This window comes from Euleptes europaea, chromosome 21, assembly GCF_029931775.1.
Source record: "Euleptes europaea isolate rEulEur1 chromosome 21, rEulEur1.hap1, whole genome shotgun sequence".
NCBI classification, from domain to species: Eukaryota; Metazoa; Chordata; class Lepidosauria; order Squamata; family Sphaerodactylidae; genus Euleptes; species Euleptes europaea.
In genome coordinates this window covers 9,556,025-9,572,772 of record NC_079332.1, presented here as the reverse complement: position 1 = coordinate 9,572,772, position 16,748 = coordinate 9,556,025, and the positions used below count along the sequence as shown (strand labels likewise).

Genomic DNA, 16,748 nt, shown 5'->3' with positions numbered 1-16,748 from the left:
TACTAATATCAGGGAACACTGAAATGCCGTTGTCCTCCAACAGTTTATACCGTGCTATATCCTTGATCTCTTTCTGAATAGTCAGCAAGTTTAGCAGGAATTGTACATTGCCACGGCTTTAAATTAGTTTTAGTTGTGGCAGTTATCTGATAGTATGTCTTAAAAGCTAAAAAAATTTAAAAATGAAGATTTAATAAGAGACCGTAGATATGATGAGTACTTATTTTTGTCTAGATTGTTGAACAAATAAATACGAAGCTCCCGTCATCGTTTATAGAGAAGCTGTTCGTACCGGAGTCTAAATTGCTTGTGCTCCGCTACCACAAGGAAAAAGAGGTAAAGTTGTAATTGTCGATCTGTATGCCACTTCAAAACACTGTGTTAACGTGGTACTTTCAATATTTTAAAACAGACACGCTCATGTGCCTGTATATATGTATCCGCAAGAATAACCGAGATGTTTACACAAGAAGAATTCTTTGTCGTAGATTTCACCTTTTGGAAATAGGAAAATGACCACTGCAGTTGTGCTTTTTGTGTTGCCGGGTGCACAGACAAGGGACTCCACAACGTGGTCCTGCAAGATGTTGCCACATGTTCACTAGTCAACATTGTCCCCAGAGTACAGCCTTTTACCATTTACAGTTTTCTTTCTGTAACTAGAAAACAGCTCCATAATACAATTGAGGCATAAATAAAACCGTTTGTCTCCTCTCTTATGTTATGAATGCTTCTACAATTCTGGTTTAGAGGAATTAATTGTTCCTTTCTGCATTGAGCAATTCAAGTTGATGCTTCATTGCATGAGTGTGTGTGTTCCTTTAGGGGGCTGGACTAAATCTTTAGGTGACATGACCCATATGTTGCGATAGTGCTGAACGGGGGTGTGTGTGTGTAAGTAATTCTCAGAGATGTGAGAGAGACGGGAAACCTCAGAACATTGTTTAAAAGAATGAAATGCTCTTTTTGCTCAGTGGTAATGACATACACTATTGAGCCCCATGGCGCCTTGTGGTAAGCTGCAGTACTGCAGTCCAAGCTCTGCTCACGACCTGAGTTCCCAACGGAAGTTGGTTTCAGGTCACTGGCTCCAGGTTGACTCAGACATCCATCCTTCCGAGGTTGGTCAAATGAGTACCCAGCTTGCTGGGGGGTAAAGGGAAGATGACTGGGGAAGGCACTGGCAAACCACCCCGTAAACAAAGTCTGCCTTGAAAACGTCGGGATGTGACGTCACCGCATGGGTCAGGAATGACCCGGTGCTTGCACAGGGGACCTTTACCTTTTTAATGACATACACTGCAGGGTTTTAAGATGACTTCCCTGGGAACTTATAGATTTCCCTTTATTTGGGAAAACAGCTTTTCTTTGAAAAGAGATAGGTACTAAAGCTGTATGTACTGAGGATATTTGTTTAAATGAAACTAGGGGTATTAAGTATAGTTGATGTGCATGCAGTTGTAGTTTTTTTCTCCCAACTGGCTGCAGACACCTTCGCCACAAAGTAGTCTAAACTTGAGTGACGTGTTGGACATTTCTGTTTCCCAGGTTGTTGCAGCGGCTCATGCTGTCTATCAAGCAGTGTTGAGCCTAAAGAACATTCCTGTTCTGGAGACCGCCTACAGGCTGATCCTGGGAGAGATGGCGTGTGCCCTGAACAGCCTCCTGCGCAGCTTGCAGCTTGCGGAAGCTTGTTCCGAAATTCAGCACGACGCTTTCAAGAGCCATGTGCTTGATGTGGCGAATGCAAAGTTTGTCGTTATATTTGACCTGAGCGCCCTAACCACAATTGGAAATGCAAAGAACTCGTTGATTGGCGTAAGTATGGTGGGCGTGTCTCTGCAAAATCGAAAGTATTTCGTTGGCCATTGGTCAACTGTGCGGTAGTGAACAAGGGTGGCTGAGTCCATTTCTGCTAGACTAGGGAACCCCTTTTATTGTCGTATTCTGAGCCAAATGATGGGCTCACCGATTCCGTCAGCAAAAGGAAGCTCTCTGATTTCACCTTCAGGCCTCTTTTTTTTTTTCCGGAGAGGAAGCGAAGCAGATGAATTGCTTTGATAAGTGGCTATGTTTTTAGATTTTACTAAAAATAATATGTTATTTTATTTAACTAGCCTCTTTAAGCAACGACGCAACTTTGAATTGTATTAGAATTTTTTGTTATTGTTAATGCTTTAATACTACTAATGAAACAGTAAAAAACTTACTAATATATGGAATATATGAAAATTAGATTATATGAAAAAAATTAATAGATTTTAACAAGCTATTACAGAACTGAAATACAATAAAAAATCACAATGAAAAATACAATAAAATTACATACATATTTATGTGTTATGCCAGGGATAATTTTTAGACAGACAGCACGCAAACATGCTTGGCAAAGAATATTTTAACTTTTTACAAGTTTATGTGCCTGTTGTTTGTGGCAACATTGTGTACACGGGTGTTTCCCACTATGTACAAGTTTCCTTTTTTGGGGGCGGGGGAGGTTGGGAATGATGTGTCTTTTTTAAGTGAACAGAGATTTTTATTGCAGCTAGTAGCTGTCAGGTTCTCCCCCAACGGCTCTTGACATGAGTTAGGTTTCAGGTAGCCGGCTCCCCTTCAAACCTTCGGTTCCCACTCATGCAATGTTGTGTACAGCCTGTCTTTTCTGTTTCCATTGGCAGGCCAGCTGCGGAGTCATGTTTAGTCTTCAGCTCCTGAGAACCTTCTTATCTTCACCATGTTTACCCCTACTGTGTAATCCTATAAACATGTACTCACTTGTAGCTCCTCATTGCAAGCTTTCCTTGCTAGTATGCAGCCAGATCTGTTTCACTGTTTCTAGTTCTTAATAAAGTATTACTCAATTCAGAAGTCACCTGCCTGACAGTGTGTGCTTTTGGGATGCTTAAGACAGCCTCAGTCTGACATTAAAAGACAGGCTGTACACAACATTGCATACATGGGAACCGAAGGTTTGAAGGGGAGCTAAGCCTTGGCCTAACTCATGTCAAGAGCCGTTGAGGGGAGAACCTGACAGTAGCATATACAGGAGAAAGTCACTCTATTCAGGGTTTGTAAATGTCTAAAACTATTGTATGCCCTTAGTATTTCATTTCACAAGAAATCCTCTTGTGAATCTGAGGCAGTTACTTCTGGGCTCAGTATTTGTTGTTATCCCCCTACCTGCCTTTTCCCCTAGCAACTAAGCAACGGTTGGAGCTGACGGCAGCTTGATAGCTGTGACTGTTTTGTTCTTTACGATTGCCTTGGCAGATGTGGGCTTTGTCTCCGACCGTGTTTGCGTTGCTGAGCAAAAACCTGATGATTGCGCATGGCGACATTGCAGTTCACTTCCCTGCCGTCCAGTACGCTGTGCTCTACACGCTCTATTCGCATTGCACTAGGTATGACGGAGTTCATTCCATTGTGTAGACAACAAAAAAGCTAACGTGCACCCTTGTAGGGGTGATTTTTATCATCGTTTGGTTAAACCACTGGTGCTTATCATGGGGGGGACCTTGTTAGTCAGTGGGTGGGAGTTAAATGTTGTCAAGTCGCTTCCGACTCATGGTGACCCTATGAATCAGTGTCCTTTAAAACGTCCTATCCTTAACAGCTTTGCTCAGGACTTGCAAATTGAGGGCTGTGGCTTCCTCAATAAGAGTCAATCCATCTCTTGTTGGGTCTTCCTCTTTTCCTGCTGCCTTCAACTTTTCCTAGCGTGATTGTCTTTTCCAGTGACTCTGGTCTTCTCGTAATGTGGCCAAAGTACAATAACCTCAGTTTAGTCATTTTAGCTTCTAGGGTCAGTTCAGGCTTGATTTGATCTATAACCCACTGATTTGGTTTTTTTGGCAGCCCACGGTATCCGTAACACTCTCCTCCAACACCACATTTCAAAGGAATCTACTTTCTTCCTACCAGCTTTCTTCATTGTCCAGCTTTTACACCCATACATAGTAATAGGGAATACGATGGCATGAATTAGCTTTATCTTGGTGGCCAGTGACACATCACTGTTAGTCAGTAGGCATGTAGAAATTTGGTGTGCATGTGTTTTGCCTCCAACAGGCACTGCTGTGCAACCCCTATCTAGCTTATTAGGTTTCCCCACAAAACTCTCTTTCTGATGAATGCAAGCTTGTATTGCAGGGTTTTTTTTAATACCCTAATGCGCTCTTGGTTTTTCCTTGGAAGAGCCGCGAGGCAGCCTCTGCTCCTGTTGGCTTTAAAGGTTTTGCTCACCAACGTTCAAAGAGTTGTGAGACTCAAATAAGCAGGGCAGGGACCGTTCAAGGCGGTCCTTTTGGTGTAAGTGATAAAGGAGGTTGGCTGGAACTAAAACTCGATTGAGAACTGGGACTGTCTGTATTGGCAGGAGAGGCTGGCTGAGTGAGAGCGGATCCTCGGTGAAGCTCCAGGGCACAGAGCCCAGAGGTCGCTTGTCCAAAGGAAGAAATCAGAGTGGGCAGTAAACAAACTCTGAAACCCAGGAGAAGTGGGAGGGGCTGTGGCTGAGTGGTAGAGCATCTGCTTGGCACGCAGAAGGTCCCAGGTTCAATCTCCAGCATCTCCAATCAAAAGGGACCAGGCAAGTAGGTGATGTGAAAGACCTCTGCCTGAGACCCTGGAGAGCCACGGCCAGTCAGAGTAGACAATACTGACTTTGATGGAACAAGGGTTTGATAAGGCAGCGTCATGTGTAAAAGGGGAGGTGGATTAGACAAAACCTATGAACACTTGCCTTATACTGAGTCATAGAATCATAGAGTTGAAAGGGACCACCAGGGTCATCTAGTCCAACCCCCGCAGGAAAATCACAACTGCCTCCCCCACATCCCCAGTGACCTCCATGCCCAAAGCATCTCCTGCAAGGAATCTGAAGTTTGGGTTTTGCTGTTTTTTATATATCTCTGTGCAAAGCGGCCCCAGGATGACGCTGACTGAAATTTAATTTCTGTGTTGCTCTTCAAGGCACGAGCACTTCATATCTAGCAGCCTGAGCTCCTCTTCTCCTTCTTTGTTCGACGGGGCTGTCATTAGCACTGTAACCACGGCAACAAAGAAACATTTTACCATTATACTGAACCTCTTGGGACTTTTGCTTAAGAAGGACAACCTGACGCATGATACCAGGTAAACCGATGCTTTTCTGTTCATCAAGGGGTGGTGGTATCTTCTGACACGGGAGACCGGTCCCGGTTTAGAAGACTTGCTGGGTCCACAGGTCTACTTGGCCCTGCCCACATCCTAAAACACTCGGAGGGCACCAAGTTTGGGGGACCCTTGGTTTCGAATAACTTGTTGTGCTTATACGTTTCTAGGAAACTGTTAATGACGTGGGCTTTGGAAGTGGCGGTCCTGATGAAAAAATCCGAGACGTATGCCCCGTTGTTCTCCCTCCCATCCTTTCACAAGTTCTGCAAAGGACTTCTAGCAAACAGTAAGAGGCTTGTTCTTTCCTTTCGTGTAGGCCAAACTCTTCCCAAGTAAGAAAGGGCCACAAGAGCCAAGCATTGACACAACCCTTCCTGCCCTCCCTCTCAGGATCTGCCGAAGATCATAGAATCAGCATTGCTGTCAGATGGCCATCTAGCATCTGCTTAAAACCCTCCAAATAGAGCGCAGTTGTTGATTTTGGTGTTTAGTGCCCCTTTAATATCAGAAAGATTTTAAAAAGTGGCTGCACTATTCTAGTGGTGAAATAACACCGGTCTTCCTTTTTGTCCAATGCACAGCCCTTCTAGAAGATGTAAATATTTGTCTTCAGGCATGTAGCAGCCTCCATGCTTTATCGCCGTCTCTGCCTGATGACCTGTTGCAGAGGTACCTTGGTAATTCCTTCTGTTCCCACTTCAAAAATCTTTTTTTCAAGTTTGTACACGCTTCTTATTTGTTTTTCTTCCCCCCTCCCTTTTTGGGGGGCACATAGATGTGTTGACGTCTGCCGCGTCCAGCTCTTTCACAGCAGCGCTCGTATAAGACAAGCTTTTGGAAAACTGTTAAAATCTATTCCTTTGGATGTAGTGTTGAGGTGAGTAGCTTGGGTATGAGATTATTATCAGTTTTGGAAGGAGAGATTGGGCTTGTCGGGCAGCAGGATCTGTTACTGTGTTGTAGCCAAATACTCCCTTTCAGACATCACTCCTTTCTTGCCTTTCTTCCCCTTGTTCTTAGACCGAGGTCTTGAACAATAAAACCATAAAACTTAAATAAGACCCCTCTTTAAAAACACCTCCCTTCGTCTCTTCTCTGCAGCCTCCAAAAAACGAGCAACATAATAAGTACGCTGCTGGTCAGAGTCCTCTTTAGAGGAACTGAACCTTTTGCTCCAAAGTTGCTTGAGAAGATGTGGACCATTTGTTAAAACATTGTATAATCCATTTTAGCCTAAGTTGGTATAGGTAAGGACAGTGCAAAAGGATGTGTACCAAGGAGTCCACTGAGTGAAGCGGGCAGGGACACAGCCGGTCTGAAAAAGGGATCTTTAGCATATGGCCCAACAAAACCATTGAAAAAGGGCAATTAAATCTTGAATGCACAAAGATTCTACATAACGTTGGACTAACCAGAGAATCTATATAGGAGGGATGATTACCCTTAGATAACAGGCCCAGGGCAAGTGGAGAACATCACTCCAATTTAACATCGGACTTCATGATGAAGTGCCTGCTCATAGGTCAGTGAAACTGGCCGCTCATAGGGCAGTGAAACTGGCAGCTCACAAGCAAGATAGGGGTTTCTATGACTGTAGGCGCTTTCCAGTGGAAGGGGTCCCCTGTTAGCAGAAGGCAGTATAGAAGAGTTCCCTGTGTGTGTAAGAGGCGACGAAGGGAGAAAGTGTGACCCAGATGGGCGGAGGGACAAGGTAGGGGGAAAGTGGAAGCAGATATGTGGAGTGGTTAAGTTCAGGTTGTCATTCGAAGCCCGAAACTAATGACATCGTTATTTTTGGCTTTGTAGTAACAACCATCACACGGAAATACAAGAAATCTCTCTGGCTATTCGGAGTCACATGAGCAGAGCCCCCAGCAGCACGTTCCACCCGCAGGACTTTTCGGATATCATGAGCTTCATCTTGTATGGGAGCTCTCACCGAACTGGGTAAGGGTTTTACTTTTGTGTGTTTGTGAACCGGGGGGCGGGCTCAGTTGTAATAAAAATAAGTAGCGATGTGGAAGATTCTGGCTAGCATGTCCAGTAATTCTTATGAGCTGAAGTTTTTAACTCTGTTTGCTTTTTGTGCCTTTGCTGTAAAGGGGCTTCGTAACGGACGTTGCCGTGCCATAAAGGGCTTCTTATTCTTAGTCACATTATAGCAGACTGGCTTACCATAATCGAGCGAATACGAAATGTTTAATACGGTCCCAGACCAACAATAAAAAACTTTTACATAATAAAAATAGTAGCTAATTGAGCTACATAATCGAGCGTTTTATTGGCCCTTCGTGCCAAGTAGCCATCAAAACTTTCCTTGGCTCTCAGTTGCTCACTGAAGCTTTCTTCTTTGGCCCCAAGTGAAATATATTATTCTGACACAGGTAGACCGACATTGCTAACTGTTTGTCTGTCTCAATACCCAATTTTTGTTTCAGGAAAGAGAGCTGGTTAGAAAGATTGTTTTACAGCTGCCAGAGGTTGGATAAACGGGAACAATCAAGTATTCCTCGCAATTTGTTGAAAACTGAAGCCGTTCTTTGGCAGTGGGCAATCTGGGAAGCAGCACAATTTACTGTCCTTTCAAAACTGAGAACCCCACTCGGCAGGGCTCAGGACACTTTCCAGACAATTGAAGGTAACCTTTCCAAGCTTATATATGTGTGTGTGCATGCGTGTGCATGTGGTTGCATATATACATAAATAGATATGTTGAGAAAAATATGTAGCTATGGCCGGGGGGGAAAGCTGTTTGTTAAAAGGAAAAAATACGCTCAAGGAGCTGTTGACCTTTTCTGTTTTTCAAAGCACACATTTGTATGGTCTTTTTTCTTTTTTTTTAATGTTACAGTTGTTACAGATATGAGTATTGCAAACCCATATTACAGACGTACAGATAGTCAGATACTTAAACATAAACCAAACCTTCCTTAAACCCAGTGCATGAATTGTCTCAATCGAGTTTATCATAACACCCAAGATAAAATAATATCCAGCTTGAACAACTTTTAAATATATCTTAGAACCGCAATGTGAATTTCCTCACCTGATTTACCTCTATTCCAGTAATTTACACACGGACACCATGGTAATCATAAAGATGTCCTAACTATAGTTCTTTAGGGTGACTCGTTAATTTGAGGGTGGACTGTTGATTTGAGGATAAATGTGTGTCCACTTGGAGTGGAAAGGTGGGAGCAGAAATTATTTAAACCAGTGGTACTCAAAAGAGCTGCGTTTACTTTCATCTTTGGCATGAGGCCTGCACCTCAGGGAGGCTTACGGCTTATCCATACCTCCAAGGTGGAAACCATGCCATCCGCAAGCCGACTACCACCTTGACTACTTTCCTGAAACATGGGGCAGGCGCCAGATGGTCAGAAGAGTGATTTGTGGCATGACAAAAAGCCACATGTGGCTCCAGAGCCACTGAGTATCACTGACTTAAACATTTAAACCAGGGGTGTCACTCATTTGTTACGAGGACCACATAAATGTCACTTGGTCGGGCCGTGCCTCGACAGCCCAGATCGGGGGGGCGGGGGGAGTGACTGGCGAGCCCAGAGCTGGCTTGGCAGCCCAGATCGGGACTAGAGGTGGCTACCTCGGCTGGCTCATGAGCTGGATAAGAGCTCACAAAGGGCTAAATCTGGCCCGTGGGCCATATGTATCAACGCCCCTTATTTAAACGTTTTGTTTTGATTGAACGTGATCACGCCGCTCATTGGTGGGTTGTGGGTGGGGTTTCTGGCTTCGTCTGTTGGTCAGAGCCGCTGCCTCTTTGACGTGTCATCCGTGTCCGTCGCTAGGCATCATCAGAAGTCTCGCAGCCCACACGCTAAACCCTGACCAGGACGTTGGCCAGTGGACCACAGCCGACAACGACGAAGGCCACAGCGGCAACCAGCTGAGGCTCGTCTTGCTTTTGCAGTACTTGGAGAACTTGGAGAAGTTGATGTACAACGCTTACGAAGGATGCGCCAATGCTCTGACCTCTCCACCCAAGGTTGGTGTCTGCCATACCTATTGTAGTGTGTTGAACTGGTTCTCCCCATTGATACGGGTCACATTTGTATAGCTTTCTTTTCTTTTTTTTATTAAGTTTTTTTTATTTTCTTAACAACAGAAAACATACAACATACACACTTTATACATAAGGGGTTACCGCACTTGTATTCCCACCGATGTATTAAGAGTTTGAAAATGTTATGAAAAATACTGTTCGCACTTTGTTTGGCCCCTTTAGCTGTGAAGACGTCTTCCAACCATTTATAAGCCGTGGTATCCAAAAAACCCTTTTAAAGCAATGTTTTTTACAACATTTTCAAACTCTTAATACATCGCTGGGAATACAAAGTGCGGTAACCCCCATAGTCAGTGCTCCATACCGGCAACAAGACCTTCATCAACTCCTTTTTGGAACGTCTCTAAGTCATTCCGTACCTTCTTGAATTCTATTAACTCATCTGTAGATCTTAAGAACAATTAAGCTTTTTTAAAAAGAGGGAGATACCTGTCATGGCCCCAGGCTCCGTCACGTCCGAGGAAGAATCAGAACAATTCGCAGTCTCTCTGGAGACTGCAGTGGCTGAACCTCTTGAAGCAGCAGATGATGAGAAAGAGCCTATGGAAACAACAAAGCCAACAGAGGGGTTGACCAGTGCAGGTCAGCACGCCGCCAAGCAAGGCAGCGAGAATTAACAGCTGCAGAAGAGGAGGACAGTGATTAATTGCCACACCCGCCTCGTTCTGGAAACCGGCCTGATTGACACGTGGCTTGTGGAAGCAACTTACTGATCTCTGGCATCAGACACTCCACTTCGGATTGCCCTGCCTGCTTTTGACTTTGGCCTGGACTTAGAAATACCGACTGCCTACTCAACGACTCTATTGCCTCTCTCCTGATAAGTACTCCCCCGGCTTGACTTCTAGACTGGACTTGACTTGTGCTTTCCCCGCTATATCTCCTACCCAGTGCAGCCAGCCGGCTGCAAAAGCAGCAGCAGCTTCAGTTTCCTCCCCCTCAGTGACCTGCCACATGCTTCCTCAGCTCTCCCTGCACCGTCCTGCAGCTGAAGCCCTGCCTGCCTGCCCAGCCAGTACAATACCTCAGCATATTCTCATACCTTCATACGAACTTGATGGATTACAATGCTTATTATTGAATAATACTGATATTGTACCGAAACTATATGCTGAGCCCCACAATTGGTGTATTTAAAAAAAAAGATTTGCACCTGTTTAGCTTTCAGTCCCTATAAAATCTCACGCTTCGTTTTAGACTCGGAGCCTACCGAGGTGTCCTTGGAATAATAAATAAATATTTGCATGTGCAATTAAGGAAAGCTAATATTACACCTTAACCGGACCTTAGCAGTTAGATTTAGCTCCAGTAGAAGCTTGATACTTCCATTTTCTGCTTAATTGGAAACTCTGCGTTGTGTTTAGACCTGCTCTTGCTCCACTGCCAGTCAAAACTAAATGTGACCTGTCAGTTGTTAGGTTGGACGCTTTAAATTAAAATGACAAATGTTCTGGATGAACAGGGCAATATGGAATTCGTCTGAAGATTCATTGGAAGCAGAGTTTGGCTGGCAAGACCCCCTGTGCCGTGCACACGTTTTGATGGCGGGGGGGAGGGTTGAGGTCACTGGGGATGTGTGGGGAGGTAGTTGTTAATTTCCTGCATTGTGCAGGGGGTTGGACTAGATGGCCCTGGTGGTCCCTTCCAACTATGATTCTATGATGCGTCATATATTCATATCGTCAACTGTTTTCAGCTTTATTCCTTTGCATTTACACATTTGTCATTGATGAATTGTTTGTATTGGTATGTTTTTTAATATTTTTCTCATATTGTGGGTTCAGGTGGTGTTTTCAACTTGTAGCTGACCATGCCACCCCTGTTTTTATATATCTTTTTGTGCTTTGTTTTTGCATTCTTTGAGGGTGTTCCTTTCTGTTTTCCTTGGAAGGTGTAATTGACGTTGTTGCATTATGTTGGTAATACACTGGGTGTGTTGTGGTGGGTGAACTTAATTTAGTGTTGTCTTGGTTCTTCAGAGTTTTCTCTTGAAAAGTAAAAAAGTAAAATCAAGCAAGATATTCCAGATTTATGTATACATAGTATAAACCGTTCTGCATCATAGCTACCTTTTGCTGGCTTATTTCAAGAAAGTGAACTTTTAACTGCAAAGACGTGTTTTCTGTTCCCCCCCGTGAAGGTCATCAGAACATTTTTCTACACTAACCGTCAGACTTGCCAAGACTGGTTAACGCGGATTCGACTTTGTATCATGCGAGTTGGATTGTTGGCGGGACAGCCGGCTGTGACCGTTAGGCACGGTTTCGATTTGCTGACGGAAATGAAGACCAATAACGTTTCGCAGGTATCGTGCTTCCAGAAGTTATTATTGGTGAAATGAAGGGCGAAATTAATTCATGGCAAACGCATTGGCTATTTCTGTCCCCCGTTATGTACGAGGGGATGAAGGAGAACGAACCATTGGGGTAATCTCCCACACCTGGGTTACCCAAGTTGTAATAGCCAAGTGGTTCCAAAGGACAACGAATTCTTTCCTGAACTGGAGCCAAGCCCCACTACCCACAGCAACAGGATCGACATGTAGTGGTTAGAGTGTCAGACTAGGATCTGGAAACCTGGGTTTGAATCCCTCCCCATGGAAGCATGCTGGATGACCTTGAGCCAGCCACGCTCTCCCTTTTGGTTTAGACTACCTCGCAGGGTGGTTGTGAGGGAAAAATGGAGCAGGGAAGAATGAAATATGAGCGGATGCGGGTTTCCATTGGGGAGAAAAGCAGGGTATAAATATTTGAAAAACTGAATAATATACACCACTGTGAGCAACCATGTTGTCTCTTCTCCTCTCCCTTCTCACCCATGTCTTAATGGGTGGTGTGGTAGTTCAGGATCGTCAGTAATGAAAATGCAAGTGTTCGTATGTGTGTGTGTGAGAGAAATCTTGGTAGCTAAGGATCATCTTGTTCCTGTCCTGACCATTAACTTCTGTTTTGCTTTTCCACCCTCTAGGGAAACGAATTGGAAGTGACAATCATGATGGTGGTAGAAGCGCTTTGTGAACTCCACTGCCCCGAAGCAATCCAAGGAATTGCCGTCTGGTCGTCTTCTGTCATCGGAAGGAGCCTCGCCTGGATCAATTCTGTCGCTCTGCAAGCGGAAGGACGGTAGGTTAGGATTGTCCTTCCCGTGCATTCTCTGCCTTCAACGCCCTCGGTCATGGTTGAAGGAGGCGAGCAAGATCTCTGCTCCTTCCCCACTCCGCTCTTTTCAAAGCCGGGAAACCAGTTCAGAAAGACAGAAGCAGCGGATGATGACAGAGCGTCCCGGTTTCCTTTCCTCCCACCCCTTTTCCTCTTTGCCTTTCCCACCGCGAAAGGGCAGTGGAGGGTGGAGGAAAGGAAACAGGCGGGCCGGGATGAGCTGTCTTCCCCACCTGTCCCTTGACTGCTTTGTTCATCACCCCGTGGTCTTTCAAAGTTGGGAGGTGAGATAAGCATAGGAGTCGGGGGGGGGGGAGGCAGAGAGACAAGAGAGCCTTTGAGCAAGAGAACTGCGTATTTAGAATCATAGAGTTGGAAGGGGCCATACAGGCCATCTAGTCCAACCCCCTGCTTAATGCAGGATCAGCCTAGCGCATCCCTGACAGGTGTTTGTCCAGCCTCTGCTTAAAGACTGCCAGTGAGGGGGAGCTCACCACCTCCCTAGGTAGCTGATTCCAGTGTCGAACAACTCTTACTGTAAACACTTTTTCTCCTAATATCCAGCCAGTACCTTTCTGCCCGCAATTTAAACCCATTATTACAAGTCCTATGCTGCCAACAGGAACAGCTCCCTGCCTTCCTCTGACAGCCCTTCAAATACTTGAAGAGAGCAGTCATGTCTCCCCTCAACCTCCTCTTCTCCAGACTAAACATTCCCAAGTCCCTCAGCCTTTCCTCATAGGGCTTGGTCTCCAGGCCTGTGATCATCCTCATCACTTTCCTCTGCATCCGCTCGATTCTGTCCACATCCCTTTTGAAGTGAGGCCTCCAGAACTGCACACGATACTCCAGGTGCGGCCTGACCAATGTGGTGTCCAGCGGAACTATGACATCTAAGAGGAGCCACTGTGGTGTAGTGGTTGAGCGGTGGTTTGGAGTGGTGGAGTCTGAACTGGAGATCCGGGTTTGATTCCCCACTCCTCCACATGAGCAGCGGATGCTAACTGGTGAACCGGGTTGGTTTCCCCACTCCTCCACACGAAGCCAGCTGGGTGACTTTGGGCCAGTCACAGCTCTGTTAGAGCTCTCTCAGCCCCACCTACCTCGCAGGGTGCCTGTTGTGGGGAGGGGAAGGGAAGGTGATTGCAAGCCAATTTGATTCTGCCTTAAGTGGTAGAGAAAGTCGGCATATAAAAACCAACTCTTCTTGCGATTTGGATGTTATGCCTGCCTCCTCTGGTCTCAGAGAGAAGCCAGGGGAGGGAGGAGCTACGGGATGAGATGGTGCTACCCAGCGGGCTGGATTGACTGATAAGCCTCTAGTTGCTGATCCTGGTATGATGGTCGGTTTGCTACGGAATCTTAAGTGTTGACTTTTGGCGGGCTAGGTCGGTATAAGCAGGAGAGCGCTTTCAGAAGTATCGCTAACTAGGGATACTGAAATTTTTTTTTTTTAAGGTTTGAAAAAGCCGCCGTGGAGTACCAGGAACATCTCTGCGCCATGACCGGAGTGGATTGCTGCGTGGCAGGTTTTGATAAATCTGTCTTGAAGCTGGCCAATTCGAACAGCGGGAATAACGCCAGCCCCAAGCACTCTCTGAATGGCAAGTATTGAGGCGGGAAGGTTTGCATTCATAGAATAGGGGATAGCTTCTCGACTCCATTAATTGGAGCCACTGGTGGCCCTAGGGGTTAAGAGCAGTGGACTCTTAATCTGGAGAGCGCGATTGATTCCCCGCTGCTCTGCATGAAGCCAGCTGGGTGACCTCGGTCTAGTCATACATGAAGCTGCCTTATACCGAATCAGTCCCTTGGTCCATCGAAGTCAGTATTGTCTGCTCAGTTGTGATTTTGCATGCTTCCTTGAGGGGATTCTTTGAGGCGGGACGGAGCAAACACAAAAGGCCACATGAATACATGAACATACGAAGCTGCCTTATACTGAATCAGATCCTAGGCCCATCAAAGTCGGTATTGTCTACTCAGACCGGCAGCGGCTCTCCAGGGTCTCAGGCGGCGGTCTTTCACATCATCTGCCTGCCTAGTCCCTTTAACTGGAGATGCCGGGGATTGAACCTGGGACCTTCTGCAAGTCAAGCAGATGCTCTACCACTGAGCCACAGCCCCACACAATCCTCTTAGAGCTCTCTCAGCACCACCTACCTCACAAGGTGTCTGTACCTAAAGGGGCATGCTGTATCAGAGCCTCTGTCCCAAAAGGTCCTTTGGGGGCGCTCTCTAATTACATCTCTAATTTCACAGGGGATTTGCGGAAAACCGTCGTGGCTAAGCCGAGCGACTCTTCCCCCGAAGTCATCAACTATCTGGGCAACAAAGCTTGCGAGTGCTATATTTCCATTGCTGACTGGTCCGCAGTGCAAGAGTGGCAGAATGCCGTCCACGAGCTGAAGAAAAACGCCAGCGGCGCCTCGGTCAACTTGAAAGCGGACTTCAACTACATCAAGTGAGTCTCGCCAGCTCGTGCTGTCTGTGTGGCTTACTTCTGTTTTCCCTAATATGAAATGGGAGAAATGTCAGCTTTTGGGGAACTGCTTTCGTGCGTTGGATACTACCTTGTGCTTATGTCACTTTCGTGGTTCTGGACTGTGTAGTTCTGGATTGATTCTCCTGCCGGAAACCACTAGGTTCTACTTCCTGGCCCCACCTGGGCTGCTAGAATGTTTTAAAATAAAAATGTAGCCATCAATGTCAACATCTTTGGTCCAGTAAAAGAGAGTATTGGGGGGGGGGGCGTGCCTCTGCTTGCAAACGCTCTTGAAACCGAGTTGAAATGGAAACATTCATGATATTTTTAATGAATTCTGAAATTTTCAAGGCCTACAAGTGTGTTCATGTGTGTGTGTGTGTGTGTGTTGCAGCTTTGCGTAAAGACTTCTTGGCAAATGAGCTGCCGCTTTGCCGTGGGTTTCGATTTTCGATTCAAGCTTTTTGGGTAATGAAAGATAAACTAACTGAATTAAAAACCCTGTTTCAGATCTCTAAGCAGTTTTGGTGCCGGAGAGCTAGCGGAATGTACAGAGCAGCTGGAATTGCTTCCAGGGGAAGACATCAACCTGCTCATTGGAGGATCCAAGGAAAAAATAGGTATTGTCTGAAACTCTGCTAGATCTCTGAAGATTCCCAAGATCAGTATTCTTCGGTGTCCTGATTTGCCATGCTTGTACACTGGCATAACCCTGTGTGTAGTTGGGGGTTGGCAGCAGCAATCAGTATAATGAATGTTAGCAACCATTTATATGTTTGAATATGTATATTAATCTCTGTAGATATGAAGAAGCTCCTTCCTAACATGCTGTCTCCTGATCCGAGAGAGCTGCAGAAAGCACTTGAGGTTCAGTTATTGAGAAGCTCGGTGTGTCTCGCGACTGCTGTTAACCACACAGAACAGGAGCAGAAGTGGCAGCCCATTACTGAGTAAGCGCGTAACGTCGCCGTCCCCCTCTGCTTTGAATCTTCGGCAGAAGTTTGTAAATATGCAACGAACTTAAAAGAGTTGGGCGCAGTTTCCCGTATTCCTTTGTTGTATTTCAAGCCCCCCGAAAATGATCCATGTAGAAATGGTGCGTTTTTTGAAGACATGTTTTTTAAAAATTGGGTTGTGCCCCTGCAACGCTAATGAGATCGAGTCAATCGCACATATATTGTCAAATTGTGAATTTTACAGGGATTTTAGGAATCGCCTAAACCTTGCTGGCCATGTTTTGCAAGTACTCTAGTTCTTTTAGATATGCTAGCACTTCAGTGGCAAATTTTCTGTTCGAAGACAAGAACACCGCTGTCTCCGACACAGTGGCAAAATTCTGTTGTATTGCCATCAGAATATGGAGATCGCTGTTGGCACGAGAGAATGCCCGATAAATCTGAAGAAGTGAGCTGTGGCTCACAAAAGCTCATACCTTGCCAGAAATTTTGTTAGTCTTTAAGGTGCTACAGGACTCTTGCTCTTTTCTACTGCCCAATGAATGTTGGGGTAATTGTATTGTGGTGTGTGAGCCAGTGTGGTGCGGTGGTTTAGAGCGGTGGTTTGGAGTGGTGGACTCTGATCTGGAGAACCAGGTTTGATTCCCCACTCTTCCACACGAGCGGCGGAGGCTGATCTGGTGAACTGGATTTGTTTCCCCACTCCTACACGCGAGCGGCGGAGGCTGATCTGGTGAACTGGATTTGTTTCCCCACTCCTACACACGAAGCCAGCTGGGTGACCTTGGGCAAGTCACACTCAACCCCACCCACCTCACAGGGTGTCTTTTGTGAGGAGGGGGAAGGGGATTGTAAGCCGGTTATAGTCTCCCTTAAGTGGTAGAGAAAGTCTGCTTATAAAAACCAACTCT

At 45.7% G+C, this 16,748-nt stretch overlaps 1 protein-coding gene across 1 annotated transcript in view; it reads left to right on the top strand.

Moving 5' to 3' along the window:
- Positions 1-16,748, top strand: part of SMG1 (SMG1 nonsense mediated mRNA decay associated PI3K related kinase) — a 74,987-nt gene that overhangs the window by 18,585 nt on the left and 39,654 nt on the right. Inside the window, exons 12-27 of the mRNA XM_056866443.1 lie at positions 235-336; positions 1,549-1,818; positions 3,271-3,401; positions 4,972-5,133; positions 5,322-5,440; positions 5,736-5,823; positions 5,930-6,031; positions 6,961-7,101; positions 7,593-7,792; positions 8,964-9,160; positions 11,379-11,543; positions 12,206-12,360; positions 13,855-14,000; positions 14,659-14,860; positions 15,392-15,501; positions 15,684-15,831. Coding sequence (XP_056722421.1) covers positions 235-336; positions 1,549-1,818; positions 3,271-3,401; positions 4,972-5,133; positions 5,322-5,440; positions 5,736-5,823; positions 5,930-6,031; positions 6,961-7,101; positions 7,593-7,792; positions 8,964-9,160; positions 11,379-11,543; positions 12,206-12,360; positions 13,855-14,000; positions 14,659-14,860; positions 15,392-15,501; positions 15,684-15,831 — 2,438 coding nt within the window. The remainder of the gene's footprint in view (positions 1-234; positions 337-1,548; positions 1,819-3,270; positions 3,402-4,971; positions 5,134-5,321; positions 5,441-5,735; positions 5,824-5,929; positions 6,032-6,960; positions 7,102-7,592; positions 7,793-8,963; positions 9,161-11,378; positions 11,544-12,205; positions 12,361-13,854; positions 14,001-14,658; positions 14,861-15,391; positions 15,502-15,683; positions 15,832-16,748) is intronic.